Raw genomic sequence first — 23,447 nt, forward strand, 5'->3', positions numbered from 1 at the left:
AACATAATGATGATACTGTCAACACCAGAAGATCCTGTGGTGCTCATGTAGAACATACTGCAAGACAAATTCTGTACCCCTGACTGGATGAAAACACCCTGAATAGTACCCAGAAATGTGGAGACTTCAATCAAGTAACCTAGCACAGCTTTGACATGGCACCCAAGAGGTTTGGGAAATGCATGAAGGAAGTAAATGGGTTGAATGTATGATATGGGGATTATCAGAGCTCACTTCAGTAGAGAGTGCGGACTGAGAAGGAGGGGAGGAAAAGAGGCATTTATCAGCAGGGATGTGTAGACAAAGTCAAACACGTGTGAGTAAATGGTCGGATAGTCAATGAGAGGTTGGAGGTATTCTCATAAAGGTCACTGATAGGTTATCACTGGTGGAGGCTGGTGGAGGCTGAAGCGTAGGATAGACATTTTACAACACACGTGGATGTCTTTGGTATAGCAATGGAGGTTGTTTAGCGAATTTTATTTTCTACTCCATATAAGGAGAGGAAAAGCCATGCCTGAGTCTTGGTGTTAATGCCATTAGATGTGGACTAGTTGGAGAGTCGAATGCCCTCAATATTTCATGTAGATTTTCTAGCCTTTGTTTTTATTCTGAGTGGCAGGGGGACAATGGGATCACATGCAGTTTAACGACTGTTCTTTAGATGAGCCAGACTAATGGGATTGGGAGGCAATAAGTTAGGCAAAGAAATGTTAAGCGGTGACCTTTAACCATGCCCTCTGTCTACAGGGTGAGAGGTGCAGGCAGTGGGGTGTATCAGGCTGTAAAGGATGGACAGGCATAGCCAATGATCAGGCCAGATCAGTGGAAGGGACCTATGGAAGAAATAGATATTATTGGGGCAGGCCAACAGCAATACTGTTAAATAGCACATCATGTGGCTAGGACCATCTGCATACATGTAAGGAACGAGTATTCCAAAATTGGAACCGAGACATGAGATCATTTCCGATTATCAAAGCAGAGGCTCCAATAACCTGCAGTAACTGAAATCAGCGGCTTGACAAGCAAGGTAGCAGAGTTATGACCAAATGGGAGGGTCAGGACCTGGGGACAGAAATGACCAGGAATGCAGAGTTCATATAGGGGAGAACCGTAGTCAAACTAGAAGAGACTAAGATGATCCTCAAGGACAATGGTTATGATGACGCAATGACCAACCCTTTAGGATGAAAGCAACATTTCCGCCAGTTGAGAGTTTGTGATATAGTTGCAGTATTTTGAAACCATGTCAATAGAATGATCTAGAACTATCCCATGGTGAGGAGTGAATCCTTTTCTAGTTGGTGCATTCATTGGAATAGGGCACACTGATGCTCCTGGCAAGGGAGCGAAGGCTATCCATGCTGAACCTACAGGACTGTTGACCTGGTTAGAAAAGGCAAAGGCCAGCCTTAGCCTGGACATATCCTGACACATACCTCTCTTCCTTGGGTACAGCTCAGTGAGGGAAGGCAGAGGTAGGAACACTCCAGGTCTGTCTACGGACACATTTTGAGTTTTGCTAAATACAGTGTGAGATGCAGAAGAATCATCAGTATTTCAGACAGATGAGCAGTAAGGATAGGGACCACCCTCAGGGGAGCACAAACAAGAAATGTATCTTCCCACCAATGAACATATTAAAATTAAATAAGGCCAGCCAAACTGCCAACAAAATTAAATCAAGTGCTTAGGTAAATGTAAGTGAGCAGAGATTAAATAGGAAATTAGCATGATGGGGATAAACAATACCAGACATGCACATACTTCTTTGTTTATATGTAAAATGGTATGCAAATGTCAACATGGATTGTAACGAAGACACATAAAATGCAAAGTATTTAGAAAAACGTGACTATTGTAATAACGTCATCTGGTTCAGAATGTGGTGTTTCTGCCACAACCTCTCCTCGTGCAATGCGCCATTACTGCATCCAGTCAGTCAAAATTGGGGTGCATACAAAATACATTTCCTATGGTGGAAAGGATTGTGGGGTGTTGCATAAAGGTTGTGGGGTGTTGCATACTTTAATGACACTTTTAATAACCCTTCGCAAACTCCTCGCCCCATTTTTATGTTGTAAGTCGTGGAGTTACTTTGACACATATATTGTTCTTGTTGATGTACTCACTCAAGTTTTTTTAAAAATACGTCTTCAAAACAATGAATGCAAAAATAGTGATAATGTACACCAAAGGTGTGTGCTAGCTCGCAACTATTGAACTGCACTTGTCCCTTTGTATTCTACTGTCATACAACTTAAATCATTTTTTTTCCTTTTAGAAACAACACCGAGATTAATGCCTGAAGAAGGAAGCATGTATTATCCCCGGGTGCAGCACTACAGAGAGCTCCTCGACTCCCTGCCCATGGATGCCTATACACATGGATGCATCTTGCACCCTGAATTAACTGTTGATTCTATGATACCGGCATATGCAACAACTAGAATCCGAAGTATGTATTGCCAGTCAAAGCTGGATGATATTGTTAGCAATTATAATATTGTATTTTAGGTTTTCAGGTATTTTATAATTACTGGTACAGAGAATGGAGTTACTTTCCTTTCTATATTAATACATTTATTAAGCACGTCTTGGCCAATGGCATCTGAACATTTAATAATTCTTCAAATGTAGGAGCATAATAGAGACGTGTGTTTTGTTTATGAAAGCTAGAAGGAATTCCTTTTGGATCAGCCTTTGTTTGAGAGAATGCCCATTCATTCAGGGCTCAGGTCTTTCAAGGAAAGTTTGAGGATGGGAATGGTTTACATTTAGAACATTATTGGGCGAGAATCACCAGCAGAGTGGTTCTTCCCTCGTCTGTTGGTAGGACCCTCAGCAGGTCCATGTAGAGGACTACTTGCAAAATCAGGCCTTAACAGAGTCCACATTTAACAGGTAAAATATTTGATCCTATGTGCCCGGCTTTTATGAACTGTAATAAGCCAGCTGGGAAAGAGGAGAACTTGTTGTGTGTGACTGCATGGAAAGTCACAGAGAGGGCTTGTAGCACTAGGAGACAGGCATCACCTTCATCCATAATATGTAGAGTTTTGTACATTACCCGAAGGGTGGCCATTTTGATATTATATTTCAAAGGGAACTGAGATTTGTTGAAGCACAGCAATTTACAGTTGAGATTTGGGTGTTTATTTATTGTTTGTTGATAGCACCCAGGAACTAGGAGTATCACAGCGCTAATAGAATACAATACATGGTGGGAATTGTGAGAACAGGTTACAGGTTCAGTTTAGATACAGGTACAGTTTAGGTTACAGGTGTAAACAATCAGACATAATATTAGGCATATTTGTCAAATAGTGAAGTTTAGATTTTTTTTGTGAAACTTCGGGTAAGACGGTTCTTCTTGGATCGAGGATGGGAGAGTGTTCCAGAGCATGCGAGCAACAACGTTGAATCTCGATCCATCCACTCTTTGTCATGAATCTGGGGGTAATAAGGGAGGTGGAGGAAGATGATCGCAAGTTGCGTGTGGTGGAATTTTTAGAGATACAGTGGATGAGATAGGGAGGGGCAGAGTTGTGCAGGCAACGCTAAGTGAAGGATAGGATTTTGAACTCGATGCAAGCTTTGATTGGTAGTGTGCTTCGCTTCTCACCAAGGAGATATGATCTGATTGTTTCAAGTCCCACACTGCTCTGAGGGTGTTATGGATCAGCTGAAATGTGTTCATGTTCTTAGTGGAAGTTCCTGTGAGGATGCCGTTGCAGTAGATTACTTTGCTGCCAATGATGGCCCTGGTCAACGTGAGGCAGTTGTCGGGTGAGGAATTTCCTAGATAGATAATGATTTTGGTAGAGTAGGCGGCAGACAAGGCTAACACCTTGACATGTTATGCATGTAAAGGTCTGAGTCAAGACAGACCCTCAGTGTTTTGACATGATTTGATGTAGTGTTCTCGCCGATGCAAAAGGAGGTAAAAGCAGGGTCAAGGAGTTTAAGACAGTGCAGATATCTGACAATTAGCAGCTGCGTTTTGTCATCGTTCAGACAAAGATGGTGGTTAGCAAAAACCAACAAAATATGTCCCCACAGGTTGTAATCTATCGGTGATGCGGTGTACCTATTACCTATGCATACCTCATTTTCTCTAAACAAGAAAATCAAAAGAGTTTTGCACAAAGCTATTTCAAATTAAATTGAAGGATCACTACTATCTGAGTGAACCACTCCTTAATTCCAGATGGTGTCCTGGTATTGTCTATCTATTCAAACTAACATCTTACATGCATATGATAATACAATTAATGTTATTACTTTAATTTTGTCACTTAACCAAATATAAGATCCAACCAAAGACTTCAAAAATGTTTTTCATTATTTAATAGAAACCATAAAACAATCTTTTATACATGAGCCTCAGCAACATTTTGTAAACTATTTGGCAATGTTTTCATGGGCTCAACTTTAAATACATGACAAATTACAAAATAATCAACAGCATCTGAATAAATCATAAACCATAAAACACAATAATAATTTTAAACAAATAAAAAAACAAATAAGACAAAAGCAAGAAAGGCTGTAAAACTAGATAATACAAAAAAGAGAAAAGAAAAAACGTTCTATTTAAGCAAAAAAGACCGAGTATCACAAACATTAAATACTTCTACTATGTCAAAAAGGTGTTCTTAGATTACTCAGTTTCCACCCTATTTCAGTTATGGAAATCCATGAATATATATTCTAAGGGTGCCAAAGAAGGAGAATTTCCACTTATTATTCCTTGTAAGGCTGATGTCAGTTTTGTTTGTATATATTCACACTTGCCAGTCGTTTCTTACAGTACTGCTTGGGTCTACGTATGGGGTCTGGCCTTACTGATAAAGGCACAAACACCACCTCTGGGAGCCTAAAGGGGTCAGCCAGATGTGGTCAAATACGTTTCGGTGTGAAGATCTAAACAGAAAACGCCTTCCTCAGGACCAAAGGTCAGAAGTGTAAGACATTTATCCCTAGGAAATGAAAAAAAAGGGGAGGGGTTTAAGAATAAAAAACGGCCCCAAATGACTGATAAGTGACTAAAAAGCATTCCAATTCCATCCCAAGGTTATTGCAAATAGGGGGCCAAGAACTGACAAAATGGAAGCAATTAGTCAATGTGACAACTGAGAATGGAAAAGAGGATCAAGAATAGACACCCAATCCCATTGTGTGATCATTCAACTTTCGCTAAAGGATCGTGCTTCAAGGAAGTAGAGAAAAAGTATAACTCATTATCCAAAGTGAAAGAATAAATGAATGTATAAATGATTATATAAATAAGAATGTCCACACTAAGATTTCCGCAGGGAAGCAAGTCCCATGTAAAGACAAAGTCGTCTGGGTGGAGTAAGCCGTGAGAAGCTGAAAAATTGGTTAATGGGAGGAAAACAGGCCATCAAAAAGTGTGCCCAAATCAAACTGAGATTCTTTACCTCGAGTAGGGTTGTAAGTGAATGGGTGGAACCCAATCCAGCCGCCCAAAATGGTAATGCTGTAGTGTCAGCTCCCTGGGTGACACCAGAGTACACTACACCAAATGTAGTCTGTACCTGTTCCAAGTGCCTGAAAGAGACACAAATCAAACCAAAATATATGTCTCAGGTCTCCTAAAATCCATGGGGATCTACAATATAATAGGGCCAAAAGGTAACGCACAAAAAAATAGGTTGTACCTGGAGCTGCAGGCTATGGTAGCCATAGAAGTCTGCGTGTTCTCATATTGGCTCGTGTCCCTGTAGCCTCTGGCTGCTTCCTTCAGTTTGGCGGTCTAAAAAAGAAAGTGCATGCAGGGAGGCATGTCAAAGGTGCATTGTTATTATGTGCTACCCGCGGCTTTTTGTCGAGGCTGTAATCATCAAATTAACAATAGACATGTACTTACCAAACAGCTGATGTGCAGTAGAATTGCTGTCTCCGCTCTAGTCAGACATGCAAACCTTCAAGTCGACAGGCACGGGATGTAACGTCGCAGTGTTATCCGCAAAAGACAGCAAGCTCAATAACATGCGGTAGAGAATCCATGTCACTATCGAGATTCAAAGCCAGTAGCGCAACCTGTATCAAAAGAGGTGCACCATGGTTTGAATAATGTTGATAGTAGATCATCGAGGTGACAAACGTGCGGCAGAAAGTCCACTCACGTTACTGTAGAGATTTAAAGCTGGTTGCACAGTCCGTATTAGAGGAAGTTCGCCATTCTTTTGCTAGTGGGTGGACAATGAAATGCACCCTGCAGGAGATTCACTTCTTATGTTCGAGTGAAGCGGCAGTTCAAATAGAGAGTATAATCTGCGTCCGACCCTATTGGAGATGTTACCAATGTTATGTCTGTTTTGATGTTGCAAATACTTGTGTCCCTCAATTGCTTCTTATAGAACAAAACAGTACTATAACAAGAAAGAAAATAGAATGTATCCCGGAATATAACGCCGTCTTATATGGTGATGGTTACTGCCTAATAAGTCCAATAAAAAGATGGTGGTTAGCCATCCACGCCTGAATAGTGCTGTAGATATGGTTGATGTTCGCTGAGTCAAGTTCATGGTTGCCTGTGAGCTTCAGGAGGACCTGCGTATCATCGACAATGTTTGTGTATGAAATGTTTAACTTATCCAGGTGGTCAAAGAGAGGTTTATTGTACATGTTGTACAAAGTAGGTGAGTGGCAGGAGCTTTGTGGAACACCATAGGTAACAGGAATGGGGTCAGCTGCATCGGTCCCAGAGAAGACCCTCCACTCAGGAAATACTTAATCCAGTTAGCTGCTTTGTGGTATAGGTTGAATGTGACCGTGAGGTGCTGGTTTATAATATTGTGATGGGCGAGATCAAAGACCTCCGAGGGGTTCAATAGGAGGAGGATGGCGAAATCCCCCAAATCCCATATGTGGTCAAGCTGAATCTTAAGGTTGAGGAGGACAGATTATGTGCTATGTCTGGGTCTGAACCCAGTCTTGCAGGTGGCAAGTAGGTTGTAGGATTCAAGATGGGTTAGGAGTTCGGTGTAAGCAGGTCGATCAAGAATTCAAGAATTTTCAGCAGGTAGGGTACAGTCGTAATAGGGCAGTATTTGGTGGGGAGGGTGGGGTCAAGAGAGGAATTTTTAAGAAGCCAAGCGACCCAGGCTTTTTTTTATGGAGTTGGGTACTAAGCAGGTATTGAAAGATGCATTGATAAGATTGGCAATGGTGGGGTCACAGGGTTCCGCACACAACTTGATGAGGTGGGGTGGGCAGATGTTGCCTGTACAGCTAGATGCTTTGAGGCATTGGATGGCAGTGAGCATGTCCGTCGGGGAGATGGGGGAGAAATTAAAGATGTTAGTGGGGTGGGGGGCGATAGGTATGAGAGGAGTATCTGAATTAGAGGTAGGGAGAAGAGATTTCTTGAGGATGGTTTTGTTTCTTAGATTGAGAGTTTTGTTTGCCAGGGTAGATTGGACAAGTGAACAAACACCAGGCTTTGTCTTTCAGGAAGCTGTCAGTGGGAGGTGCTGGGGCTTCAAGCCCCTTGAGGATTCTAAAGATTTTTCTTGTATTTGAACTGACTTCATTTATTCTAGTGGTATAGATGCTGGCTTTAGTGGTGACAATAGCTGTTGTGTAAGACATTGTTGTTCGATGGGGTAGTATTTTTCCTCATGAGATGTTCTTTGTTGTGTTTCAATTTGTGGAGGGACGTTAATTCCTCTGTGAACCAGTTTTGGGGGTGAGCTTTTTATGTGTAGTGGTTTTGAAGAGCATGTGCAGGTCGAGGGCACTGAGGAGTGCAGAGTTGTATGCCTTGAGGATGAGTGTGGGGTTGGTGCTATCGGGCCAAGACTCGAGGGAGTTGCGAATGGAGGGCTCTAATAATTCCATGGTCAGTTTATGAGTGTGGCTCGCAGTGATGGGTGGAAGGGCTCCAGTTTTTTTGGTGTGGGGAAGAGGGAGGCATAGTGAAGATGATCAATGAGTGGTCTGTCTAGGGTACTGGGACAATGGCTGAGACTAGTATGGGGGTTTTGAGAGGAAGGATCCAATCAAGGATCCAACCTTTAGAGTGGGTGCAGATCATTTCAGTAAAATTCATCTCGTAGAGAGCTGTGGTTAAGGTGGCAGAGGGCGTGTAAACCTTTAGTATGGGTAAATACCTAGACCTCTACTTAGCAGTGGTGGAAATGTAGCAGCCATCTTGAGGGTAAAATGGCTGCTTCTTACCATTGTTGTATGACTGTGGTCGGGTTGAGGGATGGAATGGCCTGGAGCACAATGATAGATTGCCGAAGCGTGGTCTTGAAGGAAAAAATATCTGTCTCTTATCAATGATGTTCGATTAGAACACAACAAAATGTTAGCAAAACCTCAGCAGCAATTTTAAGGGAAGAAATGGCTGTTGTGGTTCAGCAATGCTATAATGTGTTAGTTCTGTATGGTCTGGTGATATGATATGATATGCTGTGATATGGTGGACTATAATACTTAATGTCTTTGTGAAAAGATCAAAAGCTGCTCAGTAATAGTCTATCACTAATTGGATCTGAATGTTACAAGGCCTAGTAGGACCGTTATTGTTTTTTTCTCCTCTTCCCCCCCTCCCCCCTCTTTTATCTTGTTACTCCTGGAAACACTTTTTGCTGTATAGGTGCCATACAAATGTTCAATAAATAAAATAAAATAATTAAGTAATGTTGACCGTTCCCTAATATTGTTCAAACCTGTCATGTGGGTATTTGATTTCAAGATCGAAGTTGCTCTTTTCTGTTTAGTAAACATTTGTGGTTTTGGCCAATGTTGAAATTTGTGCCATTTAATGTGAGACCAGAGGGGTTTATGCTGTTTTGGAACACATCTTGGATTTGCGTTCCCTTAGGAGTTTGGACGTGGATCAATAGGTTTTGCCAATGTCTGGTTTGTTGCATGGGCATTTAATGCAGTAAATGTCATTGCTAGTTTTACAGTTTGAAAAGTCATTAAAGTTCCAAATGACAGAGCCATATTTTGAATTTTCCAGCCTCCATGTGCTGCCAGGCTATTATGCAAGTCCATGCAAAAAAGGACGAGCATACTCGTCCTCGGCACTTAAGGGGTTAGGCCTTTCATAGATTTAATGGATGGTTGGTTTGGTACTTTTATCTGTGCAGAATGTGCTATCATATCTTTCAAGACTGGATTTCTTAAAAGCACACATAGCGGCTTGCTTTTGAGATCACTGAAACATTGAAATGTTGGCTCATTTGCTAGGATAGCATTCTTGTTTGCTGAGCTGTTTTTAATTAAATGTGGTAAATTATCACAAACCACATTTTCCTTGCTATCATTTTCCACTGGTTAGGAGACATGTATATCGTTTCTCTTCCGATACAGTTCTCTTTAAAGGGTTCTTGTTATCAATTTTTTGGGGTAGCCTTGCATGTACTATTGTACAGAATTTGCCCAAAACAAGTATTTTTTTTATTTATTTTTATTTAATTTAATTGTATTACAATTTTTAAAAAAAGGTTTTGAGGTGCATTCCACATGCACAAGCACTCTCGGGTAAGGGTCATTTCAACCATTTCAAACTTCTTTCATCTGTACGCTCTGAATGGTAATCTTCATCAAAGTCCAAGTTTCTCTATAAAGATTGCCAGTGGCAGTGTCCAATTCATTTTTTTGCCGCCCATGAGCTGTGTCCACCATTGTTCTTCATCCTGTGTGGCTGCGTTTTTCAATATTTTCATTAAATAGGTCTCTCTTATTCCTTGTGTGCCTTGGAATGTAAGAAGTAGGTGCCTAACTGTCTCTACAGCTTTTGCCTCACAAAAGCGGCATTCATTGGATTTCCTGTCTTCTCTGGTTGCCTTTATTTTGTTTGTTTTTGTCAAATTTAGCCTTGCCCTCAGGAAAGTGCGGCTAAGCTTTCTGTCTGGAAACGTTTTCAGATAGCCTCTCACCTCATTGATTTTCATCGGGATGTTTGGATAGGTATTCACAGCCTTATATCTTGAGGCCTCCTCTTGAATTTTTATCCAGTCTAGTTACATCAGTTTCTTAGCAACCTTAACCAGATTCCTTATAAGGGTGTCTGCAGACAGAGCTACGTCTTCTAGCAGAATGCTGTTATCTGCTGTTCATGTTGTCAGCATTGTGTTCTTACCAACGTCCAGTTCTTTTTTTAGGATTTCGAAGATCTTGGGGCTGTTTGCCATAATTAATTTCCTGTATAACATCATGCTGTTTCTTGCTACCGTGCCTTTCAAGGAAGTTAAGCACAGTTCTCTTCTGATTAGCGCTATTGGGGCCGATTATGGGAGGCCCAACACACGTCTCCAGAATAAGCCTTCTAGTTTATCCCAAATTTGTTTTGGCAGGCGGGTGTCATGGCTTCGGTTCCATATGTCCCACTTGGGACGACTTTTGCTTTAAAGAATTTTATCGGCCGGACAAGGGAGAAACGTCTGTGTTTCCTATCCACCATCTTGGCCTGCTGTGCCAGAGCTTTCCTTTTCCCTCTAAAAGCCTCTTGCATGGGTACTTCGGTGTTACTGTTGTTCACTGTCATAACCAAGTATTGAAAGCTTTTTACTATTTCTAGCTTTTCATACTCAACGTACCATTTTTCTTTTCCCGTTGTTCTGGAAGGTCTTTCAAACAACATTATTTTGGTTTTTTCCCTGTTCAATGCCGGGTTGTATATCTTTAGATATCCCAATAGGCTTTGCAGTTGTCTTTGTAAGCCCACTTCCGTTTGATCAAGTAACATAATGTCGTCCGCGTATAGGATCAGTGGCAATTTCGATTCTCCTATTGTCGGGGGGAAACTTCTGATGTTTTTGGCCCACTCATGAAGATCTGCGTTGTAGGCGCTATAGAGCGTCGGAGCCAGGGGAAAACCCTGTTTCACTCCCGAGACATTCTAATTTCTTTTGATAGATCACCAGCCCCGTTCAATCTAACTCTCATCGTCATGCCTTCATACAGGGCTTTGATCGGCTCCAGCAGGTTTTCCGCACATTCTTTTTCTTGGAGTTTGACCCAAAGGCGGTTCCTGTTAACATGGTCAAACGCTTGTGTGAGGTCAACAAACGCCATGAAGACTCTCTGGCTGCCTAGATGAATTTTGGCTTTCAGACTACTCAGCAGTAGGATGTTTGCTGTGGTTCCTATGTTTTTTACGAAACCTATCTGATGATGGTCGATACAGTCGGAGTTTCTTAGCCAACTCTGTAGGGCCTACAAAACGCAAAAAATAGCTTTCCAATAACGTCAAGGAGCGCTATTGGTCTATAGTGGCTGGGGTCATCTTTTGCTCCTTTTTTAAAGATCAGCACAATATTGTCTGTCTTCCAGGAGGGAGGGACTCTTTTATGGACATCAGCAGGCCCCATGCCTCCATGTTGTTTTTTAAGTCCAGATTTGATATCCCATCTGGGCCAGGAGATCTGGAGTTTTTCAGTTTTGTGATTTTCCCTGTAATCATCTCGATATCAGTTGGGATATTCAAAGGTATTGTGCCGATCTGATCTTTGACTGGCGATTGAGGTGTAGGTGGCTTATATCGGTCGTCGAAGAACTTGACCTACCTTTCTTCGCTTACGTTATTTCGGAGAACGTTGTTGGTGTTTTTATTTGACACTTTGGGAGGCACAAGGGGGTAGGTGGGGAGGGGGTGTTGGGGATGGTGTTGTGGGGATGGGGGATGAGGTTGGGGAGGGCATGTTGGGGATGGTGTTGTGGGGAGGTGGATGGGGAAGGTGTTTTGGGGATGATCTGGGGAGGGTGTGTTGGCGATGGTGTTGTGGGGAGGGGAGATGTGGGTGGGGATGGTGTGTTGGCGAGGGTGTTGTAGGGAGGGGAGAGGTTGGTGGGGACGGGGTGATGGGGATGGTGTTGGGGGAGGGAGGAGGTGGTTGAGGAGACTGTGTTGGGGATGGTGATGTGGGGAGGGCAGAGGTGGGTCGGCAGGGTGTGTTCACTATCCTAATTAAAACAACAGGTCACTAGAAGAAATGCTGGGACATTCCTCATTATGTACATGTGTTTAATTGTTAACATGAATATATCTACATAAATGCGTAGCATGTGGATTTAAATGTGCTCAAATAACATTGTCCACCAGTTCTTGCCGGACAAGACTTCCATCCCTATCCTCTTCATGCCCAGTGCGTGGTAGTGCTGCACCCGCAGATAGTGAGTCCTCCTCTTCTGAGGGTGGCATGTCCACATCAGAGTGGAGGGGATCATTTCGCCTGAGGCACATGTTGTGTAGCATGTCACAGGCAAGAACAATTTGTCCAACCTGTACATAAGGCCAATCCACTCTGGTGTAGGGTCCGGAAACAAGCCTTTAATAGGCCAAAGGTCCTCTCGATGCAGAGCCTGGTCCAGACATGTGCCCCCTTGTAGGCCACCTCCTGTGGCATTAATAGATTCTGCATGGGTGTCATCAGTCATCGTAGCTCTGGGTATCCAGAGTCACCTGCTAGAGCAAAGGTCAAAGGTGTCTGTCACAGAGATTTGTGGATGTGTCACCTTTTGCGATGGCATATTGATAGAGACTGGGCCTCATTATGACTGTGGCGGCCATGGTATGAACAGTGGCGGTAAGGGACTGGCACCATTCATACTGGGCTGCCACATTCCGAGTTCTGCAGTGGGTTCCGCTCTGTATGCCTGGTCAGACCAGACGTGCAGACCGGCACCCGCTAGCAGAACAGGATGATAACAACGGACCCGTCATTAACCGCCCGTTGTTAGCATCCTCCCCATTCCCATTGAGTCCTATGGGGGCTCAAATGGGAATGGGGACGTACCGGGTCCGGGTCCCGCGAATGGGAATTATCGGGCCCGCAAAGGCCAGAATGGCCCAATAATTACCATTTTGCGGGACCCGGACCCGAGTTTGGGGGTAGTCATGCTGCTAAAAAACGGCATGGCTACTTCCAAACTCGTAATGAGGCCCATTCTGTGCATGCATTTCACGAGTATTGTTACATGACATGATTTCCCATCACAGTACTTGCATGTGGAGTCATCCACTGCGGGGGTGCATTGACTTTGTCGTGTGACACCATGCACACAGTTCACAGCCAGCACCCATCACTTTCAGGGTGTGTGATTGTCATGGCAGGATGCCATGGTGCCTGTGTTGGGCCTGTGTTGCTCTAATGCATGTGCCCTCATGGGAGATTAATTGTACCGTTGCAGGTTTGTGTTGTCTGCATCCATTCCATGATGGCTAAATATACATGGTTGCCTGAATACATGGCATTCCATCTGCCAATACTGCATTGCATTGGTACAGTGTTGAACCGTGTCTTATGTATAGGGACGGTTAATGTTGCATTGTGGTTCCTGTAGACCTGTTTGTGTGTTGGTAGCCTGTCAAAGACAGTATGCATTGGCAACTTAGTACAGCATTGTCCTTCCTATCCGAGTCCTGTGGGTAGTCCTCCCCTTCCTCCATCACCAGGGGCTTGTCAGGGCCTGCATGCTTCAGTTGTGGCAATGTCCCCCCCTTCACATGGCATTTCACTAGTGCTGGAAGAGTAGCCTTTGTTATGGCACTTGTGCTCATCCAGTATCCACGTCCGTTGCCCTCTATGCCTCTCCATGTATCCAAGCAGTGTGCTGTTCCACTGGACCATGGCATTGTGGGTGGAACCAGGAAAGCGGGCATAGTCATTTTAATGAGGAGATCAGGATCGCAGCTGACCTGGACAGTGAGGGAGTGATACTGCTTCCGGTTTCAGTATACCTCTTCAGGTGCCTGGGCAGCCACCAAGACCACATGGGGGCAGTCCAGAGCAGGGCTCACGTTGGGCATGTGGGCTACTGTATATAAACATGCCTTCATGGCATTCTCCTGTGCTGGGGTGGTGGGCAGGGAGATGTGCTGGGAGGCATTGTGCAGGAGTGTATCCAGCACCTGCACGAGCAGGTTAGAAAATGCAGGCTGGGACATGCCATTTAGTATGCCCATGGAGCGCTGGAAGGTGCCAGTTCCAAAGAAATGCAGGACCGATATAAGCCTTCTGCCGGTAAGGCTGTAATGATGTCGATCCTGCACTAAAGGTCATCTTGGATCAAGGTGAGCAGCTCTGCTTTGGTCTCCCTATTGAGCCGGTCCAGGGTGTGGGCCCTACCTGGGATGTGGGCGCTCGCATTTGTCTCCTCCTCCTCTCTGCCCCCTGTACTCTGTGCTGCTCTTCCAGTCTCTGCAGCTCAATGCAGAGCAGGAGCAATGTCCAAATCAACAAGAGCTACTGGCAACATGGTGTTGGAAAGTGTGTTTGGGGAAGGCGTGTGCTTTATGTACTCCCCCTGACTGGATTGGGTGCACCTGTGACTTCTTTCCATCAGCTGGATGCATTTATTTCCACCTTCCACATGGAGGTAACTACACTGTGTTTTGGCGGAATGACCGCCCATTTTTGATGGTATTTTGGCAGTATTTCAATTTACCATTTTGTATCTCAGTGGTAATTCTGCCAGTGGAATTAGTGCTGGCGGTAATTCCACAATATGTTGGCAGTAATTCCACAAGTTACCTCTGAGTCATGATTGGGCTGTATGGTAAAAGTGGCAGTAATTCATATTGAGCCCCATAATGATGAATTGTGTGGATACCTGGTGGAGGCGTGTTCTCCTATCAAGGCAACCTTCCGGTACCTCTGTTGCTTTCCCTTGGGGACACTGGTACAGAAGGAGTCTAAGTCGACTATCATCAGCATTCCTCTTGTGCCATCAAACTCCTGGTCTTGAATCTGATTTATCATTTATTTAGAATCTTGTGAGAAAGCTCTTGTTTTCAAGGCTAATGGTTTCTGAAAATAATATATAGTCCAAGGGGTTCAATTGTTGAAACGCATATGGAGTTAAAAGGTCTGCTAAGTGGCTCTGTGATGTGTTTATGAAGTCTAGGTAGTATGTAAAAGTTTGAAAAGCCAGATTCTTTTGAGCTAATGATGTTATTGATTTTTGCTGTTCTAGTTAATTATTCAATATTCTTAGCAATGTCTGTAGGGGATTTATAATTATGGTGTTGCAAGTTCTCTAGGGAATTAAGTAGTTGGAACACTGTGGTATGATATTATTCCATATTCATAAGTGCAATATGTCAAAGATAGCCTTAAGAGTTTGCAGAGTCTCCAACTTATGCAGATTAGTACATTTTACAATGTTCAGGTTGTTCAATGTTATGATAGGCAAATGATCAATGAAACACTCCAGGCAGGAGAAGGGAGAGTACTACATTGAGCGCACCTCTGTGGTCTCGTGTGGGCTTCAACCTCCCTAACCCAGGCATCCCTAATCCCAGTGTTGTCAGCTAGTGATTGGTAACGCCTGCTTTCTCTCGCTAGCTAGTAATGAGGGCCTAAAGGCAATGGCCTTACCTATCCCGCTCCCTCCAGGGAATCTTTAGAAATGCCTTGACCTAACACTCTGCAGGGTTGTCAATGTGGCTTGAAAAGTGCAAATCTCAGGTGCCCTATTCAAGCCCTACCCTTAGACACTCCCTTTGCATCCTCTCCGTGATCTAACTACCTCCTTCCTTTCTCCCCCGTCTCCCCTTCCTTCCATCTACACACACCCTGTCTCACCTTTCTTCCCCTCTCCTTATCTGTCAATACACCATACTCACCACCTCTTACTAAACCGCTCTCCCTATCTATTACTACACCCCTCTCCTCACCTCTCACTGCCTATCTCACTTCACCCCTCTCCCCTCACTACACTTCTCTCCTCTCACTACAACTCTCTTCTCTATTCACAGTTTACCACACTCTCTCTGACTATTGCTTACCACTTCCTTCACACTGTCCCCTTTTCCGCTTCACGCTGCCTATAGCTCTACTCCCAATATCATCTTGCACTCTCTCCACATCCTCCCCATGCACTCTCTCTCTCTCACTTCCAGTTTCTCCCTCATTCCTCCTACACCTTTCCCTCTATTTCTCTCATTCTCTCTCAAACACCCTGTACACAACATCCCCCTTCAGGGTATACCACACACACACACAACTAGCACCACTATCTCTTACAAATACCTTACCTGACTGCTCTAATTCTGCACCAACTCTCCAGCACTCTGCTACCCCGTCCCTCTTCCGCCTAATTTCTCGGTCCACCATAAGCCTCCTGACTACACTCCTGCAACCCACAATCTGCCTTCCCTTTGGTCTTTTTTTATACTGGGGCCTGCTGGTTGGTTACATGTGATTTTACCAAATTAAAAATACTGATTTCTTTTTACATTTGGGGGTGTCCCCAAGTCCCCGATTTCCCTTCATTTAAATCCCCTCCTCACCTGTTTTAACCCCTTACCCCCAACCCCCATATATATATATATGTTAAAAAATGTGGTATTTCTTTCGGAAAAATGTTTAGATACAAATGTTATTCGTTATTTTTAATTCAGTAAAATCACTGCATACCCTGCTGGTTCTGTCTCCCCTACCCCTTCCATTGGCTGCAGCCTTCACCTGACAATAGGAACCAATCTGTACTTGTCTTTTCCCCAGGGGATGGGCTACACATGTGAGAGACGTTAAGAGCTCACCTAAACCCCTCTAACTTTTACAACAGTTTCTTTTGGCATCTCTGATCGTGTGGCAGCAACCATAGGCTCAGGCTGCTTGTTCTCCCTGTGACTTTCCTCAGGTGCTGGTGAGTTTTGTTGACAATTGACTTGGGAAGAGTTTCCCTTGCAATCTCTTTTCATTCCCAGTTCATCTTCTGTTCCTCCACCATTTGCCTGGGATCCATCAAGGGTTGGCAGGTCGGGTGTTGGGTACCTCACTTATGTTTTGCAGGAAAATTCCCAAACCATTCCCCAGCTGTTCTTGCTTTCTGTTCTCCTGGCTCTGGTCTGGATTTTCTTGGTTGCATGAGTTGCCTTCTGGGAATTGTTGTCCTGAAACAGAATAAAACAGAGCACATGCTTGAACATTTATAGGGAGGCATTAGGTGAATAAGAGTGGTGCCATTGATGATATACGTGGGACATACGGGGTGGGATCAGGGACTGGGACCACCAAATCCACTAGATCCTTGCTTGTTTTAAATTCTTTCAATGCTTTATGTAATCCTATGCCAATTGTCAAATAGATGGCCTGTTTGCAATAGTCCCTGTGATCCAAACCTTTGGAGTCATTAAAGCGTCAGCAAATGCTAGAAAAAATGGGACAATAAGTAAATATAAACAGTCCCCAATTTCGCAAAAGTTGCAAACACAAAGTATTTTGCTAAATGATAGTGCTAAACAAGAACAGTTTTGAAAAGAAGACTCCTGGGCCTACTAACCATCCCGTTGAATGGAGGAACATAACTGATATATCCTGTCATTCCTTACTGATGAAACTGAAAGAGTTGAAGTGTCCCTTTTTTGTTTACTGGGCACATGTAATTACCACAAGGTTTTACAGGAAATGCTGTTCAATATTGCAATCGGGTTTCGTAGCTAATGTATTCCTCCATATTATATAGGACTGCACAATCACGGATCTAAAACTGAAAGTGCACCAAAAAAGGAGACAGGTTAAACGTCTTTGCATGCTTGATGTATACAGATAGCTTGTTATTAGTAGATCAACTCAGTCCTGGCAATCCGATCTTATTTCTTACCAAACACTTATTTAAACCTATCTGATAGATTTTGGTGAGGAAAATTAGTCTCTGTACAAGTTTAAAAAAATACTATCTTGCCTGAGTATGTTTTGACCTTGCACTTTTGCAAGGGTTATCCATTCAAAATCCACTGCCTTGTTTGCTTTTCAATGAAATTGTTAACCAATGGCACTGTCATTGTTCTGTTGTTAATACAATGTGTATATTCAAATGATCGTGTATCGATTGATCTCTGCTTTACAGTTATATTGTTGTTTGCATAGAGATGTGATCCTCTACACAACAATTTCCGTAATAGTACACATCACCTGTGGTTTGAGTGTGAGAGCATTGTCCATTCTGGCTTTGAGATTCCTTACTGTGGAGTATGGTATCGGGCTTGGATCATCTCGTCAGGCCATGGGAATGAGGTGGAGTTTGAAGGAGATGGTTTGCAGATCAGTTCAGCTTTGGTGGGGTTGAGTGTTAGTCTGTTGGCTGTCATCCATGCGTCCACTTGTGCAAGTCATGCTTTTACAACTGAGGGGTTTGTTGATAGATTGCTCCAAATTTTGGCGATTTGTGTGTCATCTGTGTAGTGATTGCAGGTGACCACCAAAGTGGTTGATGAGGTCCTGTAGGGTGGCATGTAGATGTTGAAAAGGAGGGATGACAGTATGGATCCTTAGGGTGATCTGTATGCTAGTGGGTGAGGTTGGGATTGGATTCAGTTCTTCTGTGAGGAAGGAGGTGATCCAGCATAGAGTTGTTCCTTTAATGCCAATGTCTTCCAGTCTCTAGAAGGATTGTGTGGCTAATTGTGTTGAAAGCGGTTGAGATGTCTAGAAGGAGACAAGCCCACTCTTTGTTTTTGGCTGCGTTATTCTTGTGTGTGTTCCAGAATGAGCACAAAGCTTATTCTGAACCGCTACCTCTACCTCCTATAAAAATATACATTTTTATAAAATTGATATCATCTTTGATATCTTTTTTTATATCAAATGTATATCATCTTTGATATCTTTTTTATATCAAATGTATATTAAGTTTATATCAAAGCATATCCAAAGGGGGCGGTCTAGGACCAGAAACAGGGAGTATGGCCACCTGTCAACATTTTGATGGCGACAACAGGGTTATCCTTCTACTACTCATGTGTAGTAGAGGCGGGAGCGTGGTGGAGTCAGCAGACCTTCCACTGTGGCATTATTGCTCGATTCCTTACGGGCACCTTAGGGGCAAAGAATGATATTTTTTGGGGGGATTTTACATAATGTAATTAAAAGGATGATTTTCTCCTATGCCAGAGAAACAGTAAATATTTTGTGTCTAGGGTACACAGTGTGCAGTGATGATGAATTACAATGCTGTTTCTAGTGAGTCACTAAAATAAACTGGAGTTGCCACAGTAATCCGGAAAGTTGGTATGTTACATTCCTATTCTTTTGCACTGTGTCGAATCACCACCCTAGTAGTTTTAAATTGTGGAAGGGTAGTGCATCCCCAAGCCAACAACCTAAGCACTGCTTTTGGTATGAACAACATCCATATCAAGTCCCCTTTTCCACATATTTTTAAATTGTTCTTAGGCAACCTAAGTATGTCTGTATGTGTGTGTTCAATCGACTTTTAGAAAGGTCTCCATTTTTGCTGCCATGTAGGATTTTCGAGTAGCAAAAACCCTGCACGCACGTGCCACTCCACGCCCAAATGTGCCACTGTCTCTTTATTCAACTAGGAATATTTTATATGCAATAATAGCACTATGCAGAACTAAGCTCAGTGATCACAGAGCCTATTCATTGGAGTTTCGAATTATTCTATGGTGTTTGCCTCTTTCATATTGTCTGTTTTCTATTACTGATCAATAGGTCAGATCGGAAATACAGAAACTGAACTTAAGAAGCTCGCACAAGAAAACCCAGATCTCCAAGATGCCTACATAGCAAAGCAGAAGCGCATCAAAGTAAGTGCACCATGTGCTGTTAAATGTTACACATCAAGCACACAGAGATTGCTAACGATGTATTTACTTTCCCACATGTAGAGCACATTCGTTTGGCTTCTTAAATGAAGCGACATAATACATTAATTGGACATGCCATCTTGCGAAAAAGCAGGTCACACTTTTATAGATATTGTGATATCGGCCCTCATCAGGAGGTAACCATGCAGCTTTTAGCGGCATGGTTGCCTCCTTACCGCAATCCGGGCCCGGGTTACTCGAATGAGGAATTACCGGGCCACCGCATCCTTGGCGGACCCGGTAATTCCCCGTCCGAGGAACCCGTCCGAGGAAGACCGGTGCCGGTAACCCCATTCCGCCAACCTTCTGATGAGGGCTACTGTCACGATATTAAGGGTGTTAAGTATTCATCATGACCGGTAATGCCTGGACAGTGTGGGATTATAGAAGGTATGGACTGGTGGATTGAGAGGCCTCTGCTGGACAGAGGAGGGACCTGTATTGTACCTTCAGTGGAGTGGTCTTTGTGGCTCACCAACAGCGAGAAGGATGGGTCGCTTGGGACTCCCACCCGCACACTCTGCAGGTCTTCTGGGGGCCTGCAGGTACCAGGTAAAACTAGTAAACTACTATCTTTTAAAACATGTTTTATTGTATATGGTTATATCACAAACACGTATTAAAAAATACACAATTTTTCACAATTTTTCGTCCATTCGAGTTAAAAAACAATGAAATAATTTCCAAAACATTTTTAAAAACTCATTGAAACAAATATCCTTTTCTTTAAATGTAGCCATTTCAAATACTTAGAAAACCCAAAGGAAGATAAAAGGAGGAGGAGGAGGAAAGGAAGATGGATGAAAGGGAGAAAGGGAGAACGGGGGAAGCGAAGATAGAAGAGGAGAGTGGAGACAGATAATAAACCAACAGATTATAGAACCAGATGGAGTTCAGATTTACACATTTTGAGTCATGAGTTTTCCAATTACCAAATGACAGGTTGACCCTTCTTACCTAGGGTCTAAAGTCTCAGCTTGCAACTCTCCAGTATTTGTATCACTGCTACTGTCTTCTGCTGAGACTGTCCATCTATCAATATGTCCCATAGCTTATTTTGTGCCCAGTATGTTGTCTTGGATACAAATTTGCCAAATAATTGTTGTCTGGCCCTTCTAGTTCCTTCACACTCCATCATTAGATGTTTAATTGATTGGTTTTCTGGATTTTTACACATATAACAAAGGTTTATAGCCAATTCCCTCATTCCTCTTTTTGCTAACACTCGCCAGTGTGTAATAAATTCAATCTCACCTTAGGAATTTACTCCTAATTCTCCAGTCGGGAAATTTGATCAAGTATTTGATTAGAAAACCCAATTTTCGATAATTATTTTGTAGGGGGTTGGGGTGGGACGCTGATCTTACTTTTCCAATAGTCTGTATCCAATCCCATTCCTCCCATTTCCTTTTTGCCTTTGTTGGGTTCTCTTGCAGCAACTCAGTCTCTATCTCTGCCTCTGCAAGTAGATCTATCACCATTACATTTAATTTACCCAGAAGTTTTGATCTACCCCCCTCTGCGTGCTTCCTCATGTCTGTTAACAATGAGTTGCCCTGGGCTGTGACAATTCGCTGTTGAAGTGTTATCATTTTCCAACCAGCTTGGCATTTTAAGGATCTGAGGCCCAGCTCGAATCTAAGATTGTCCATCGGCAGGCTCATTGGCAAACCCAAACCCTGTTTCCACAATAGGCCTTCCCATTTCTGCCACGTGGTAGTCCATAACTGGGATTTTGCTTCAAGACCATACAGCAGAACTGGGATGACTTTTGCCTGATAAAATTTCAGTACAGGGATGATGGGGAAATTTCCCATACTTCCACAGAATCTTCTTCATCTGTGCTGCAAGGGGTTTTATTTTCAATTCGATATCCAACTCTACCTTGCAGATTGCCGGGTGCACATATATTTTGTAACCCAAGTAAACCAGGTCCTCCACCTTTGTTATTACCCCCCACCCCCCATTGACCAACTGGGGATGGTGATTTTTTAGTTTTTTTGCCTGAAGACCATTACCTTGGATGTATTTGGATTTAGAGAGAGCCCATTTTCAGCAGCGTATTGGTGCAGGCCATTGAGTAGACGTTGTAACCCAATGGCCGTTCTATCCAGGACCACCACATCATCTGCATAGGCAAGCCAGTGGATTATTGTCCCATTGAACACTGGACTTGCCAATGCAAACGGCACTAGGTAGTCCCCCATGTCTGCTGTATACAAATTGAAGAAAAAGGGGGCCCCTAGGTACCCCTGCCTAACCCCCCAGTTCACTCTGACCAGTTCGGACATGTGCCCCACTGCATCTAATCTCACTCTGATCTCATTCTCTCTGTGGAACTCAAGCATCCCCAACAGACCTTCCGGTAAAACCTTTGCTCTCAACTTCCCCCAGAGCATTCCTCTGTCTACCTGGTCGAAGGCCCTGAAAAAGTCAACCCATGCTCCGTATAGTTGTTCTTCGCCCTCCTCCTGCGTCCTTTAGCTCATAAGATTTATCACCATGCCATTTATTGCAGTAGATAACCCCCTCCCAAAACTCGTTTGACACTTAGATAATACCCTTACTCCTCTCTCCCAGATCTCCATCTCTCCCAACAAGAATTTGATAAAAATCTTGCTGTCAATGTCCAAGAGGGCGATAGGGCGGTAGTTCGATGCCAGCACCCTATCGCCTCCCTTGAATAGGGGAATGACAGTAGCAGTTCGCCATGAAGGTGGAAGTTGCTTCTTTGCCAAGATCTCTCTAAAGAGCCATTTGAGCAATTTTGCCCACAGACCCGAGTTATTCCTCAGTACCTGATAGGTCAGACCATTTGGTCCGGCTGCTTTCGAGGTGGACCCTTTTAAAATTAAATCTTCAATGTCTGGTTCATTGAATATCAGATGCCATTCTGCCTGAGTGTTATATTGACAGACAGTTTTTACCGGCTTACCAAATGCTAAAGTTAGATCATTTATCCATTCTTTCTCTAGAACCAGATTACATTGTTGCTATGTTTTTTTACCTTCCAACTCATTTATTACAGACCAAAAGCCCTTCACATCCCTTTTGGCCAGTAACTCTATTATATGTTCCCCGTCCTGTTAGTGTCTTTTTATGTTCCTCGACAATGACCATTCTTTGTATGACTGTTTTAAGGCTTTTTTTATGCCTTTTGAACCTCCTCATTAACCAAATTGCTTTTTTTTATCTGTCTTAAGATCTTATTAAGTTCTTTTTTATTTTCCATTGTTTCGTCATCATACACATGTCGGTGAACTTGTTTTGCTCCCCCACTATTGGTCTTTGGTGGACAAGCCAGCCAAATAAACTTTATAAAGCTTAAGGAGGAGCAACTGTCTTTTTGAATATATTCAGGCAGAGCTAATAACCTCTCATTAAGAGCTAGTCCCTTTGCTTTATATTTAAGTTGCCGGACTCTTCCCTTCCTCACCTCGAGACACTGGTTGTTTTTTAGTTGAGTTCCCGATGTTATTTCTGGGAAGCAAAGCTCTAAGCGAAGGTGATCGCTCCCTCCCCTTTCTCTGATATCCAAGGTGCCTCTTTGTTCAAAGAGAAGGCCTGAGAGAAACAGATAATCCAGTGTTGATATTGAACTACCCTGGATTCTGGAGGGTTTAGCTGGGGTATCTCCTGGAAGATTTCCATTTGACATTTTGAAGTCCCAATCATTTAGAAACTGCACCCATAAATGACTGTTCTTCGTAATTCTCTTCCCATTTGACTTTGCTTGATCCCTTGACAATTGTGTATTCAGATCCCCTCCCAGAATTATGTCTGCTCCCGAGTACAAACATTTCATATCACCCAGCAATTTAGCTAACTGGTCCAAGAAGAC

General features: G+C 43.2%; 1 protein-coding gene across 3 annotated transcripts in view; it reads left to right on the forward strand.

The window, feature by feature from the left end:
* Positions 1–23,447, forward strand: part of GDAP1 (ganglioside induced differentiation associated protein 1) — a 212,892-nt gene that overhangs the window by 57,241 nt on the left and 132,204 nt on the right. For all 3 annotated transcript variants that reach the window (XM_069621221.1, XM_069621223.1, XM_069621222.1), the window contains 2 exons: positions 2,288–2,461; positions 19,452–19,546. In XM_069621221.1, the coding sequence (XP_069477322.1) occupies positions 2,288–2,461; positions 19,452–19,546 (269 nt within the window). The remainder of the gene's footprint in view (positions 1–2,287; positions 2,462–19,451; positions 19,547–23,447) is intronic.

The sequence above is a fragment of the Ambystoma mexicanum genome, chromosome 5q (genome assembly GCF_040938575.1).
Source record: "Ambystoma mexicanum isolate Mex_15411 chromosome 5q, UKY_AmexF1_1, whole genome shotgun sequence".
NCBI classification, from domain to species: Eukaryota; Metazoa; Chordata; class Amphibia; order Caudata; family Ambystomatidae; genus Ambystoma; species Ambystoma mexicanum.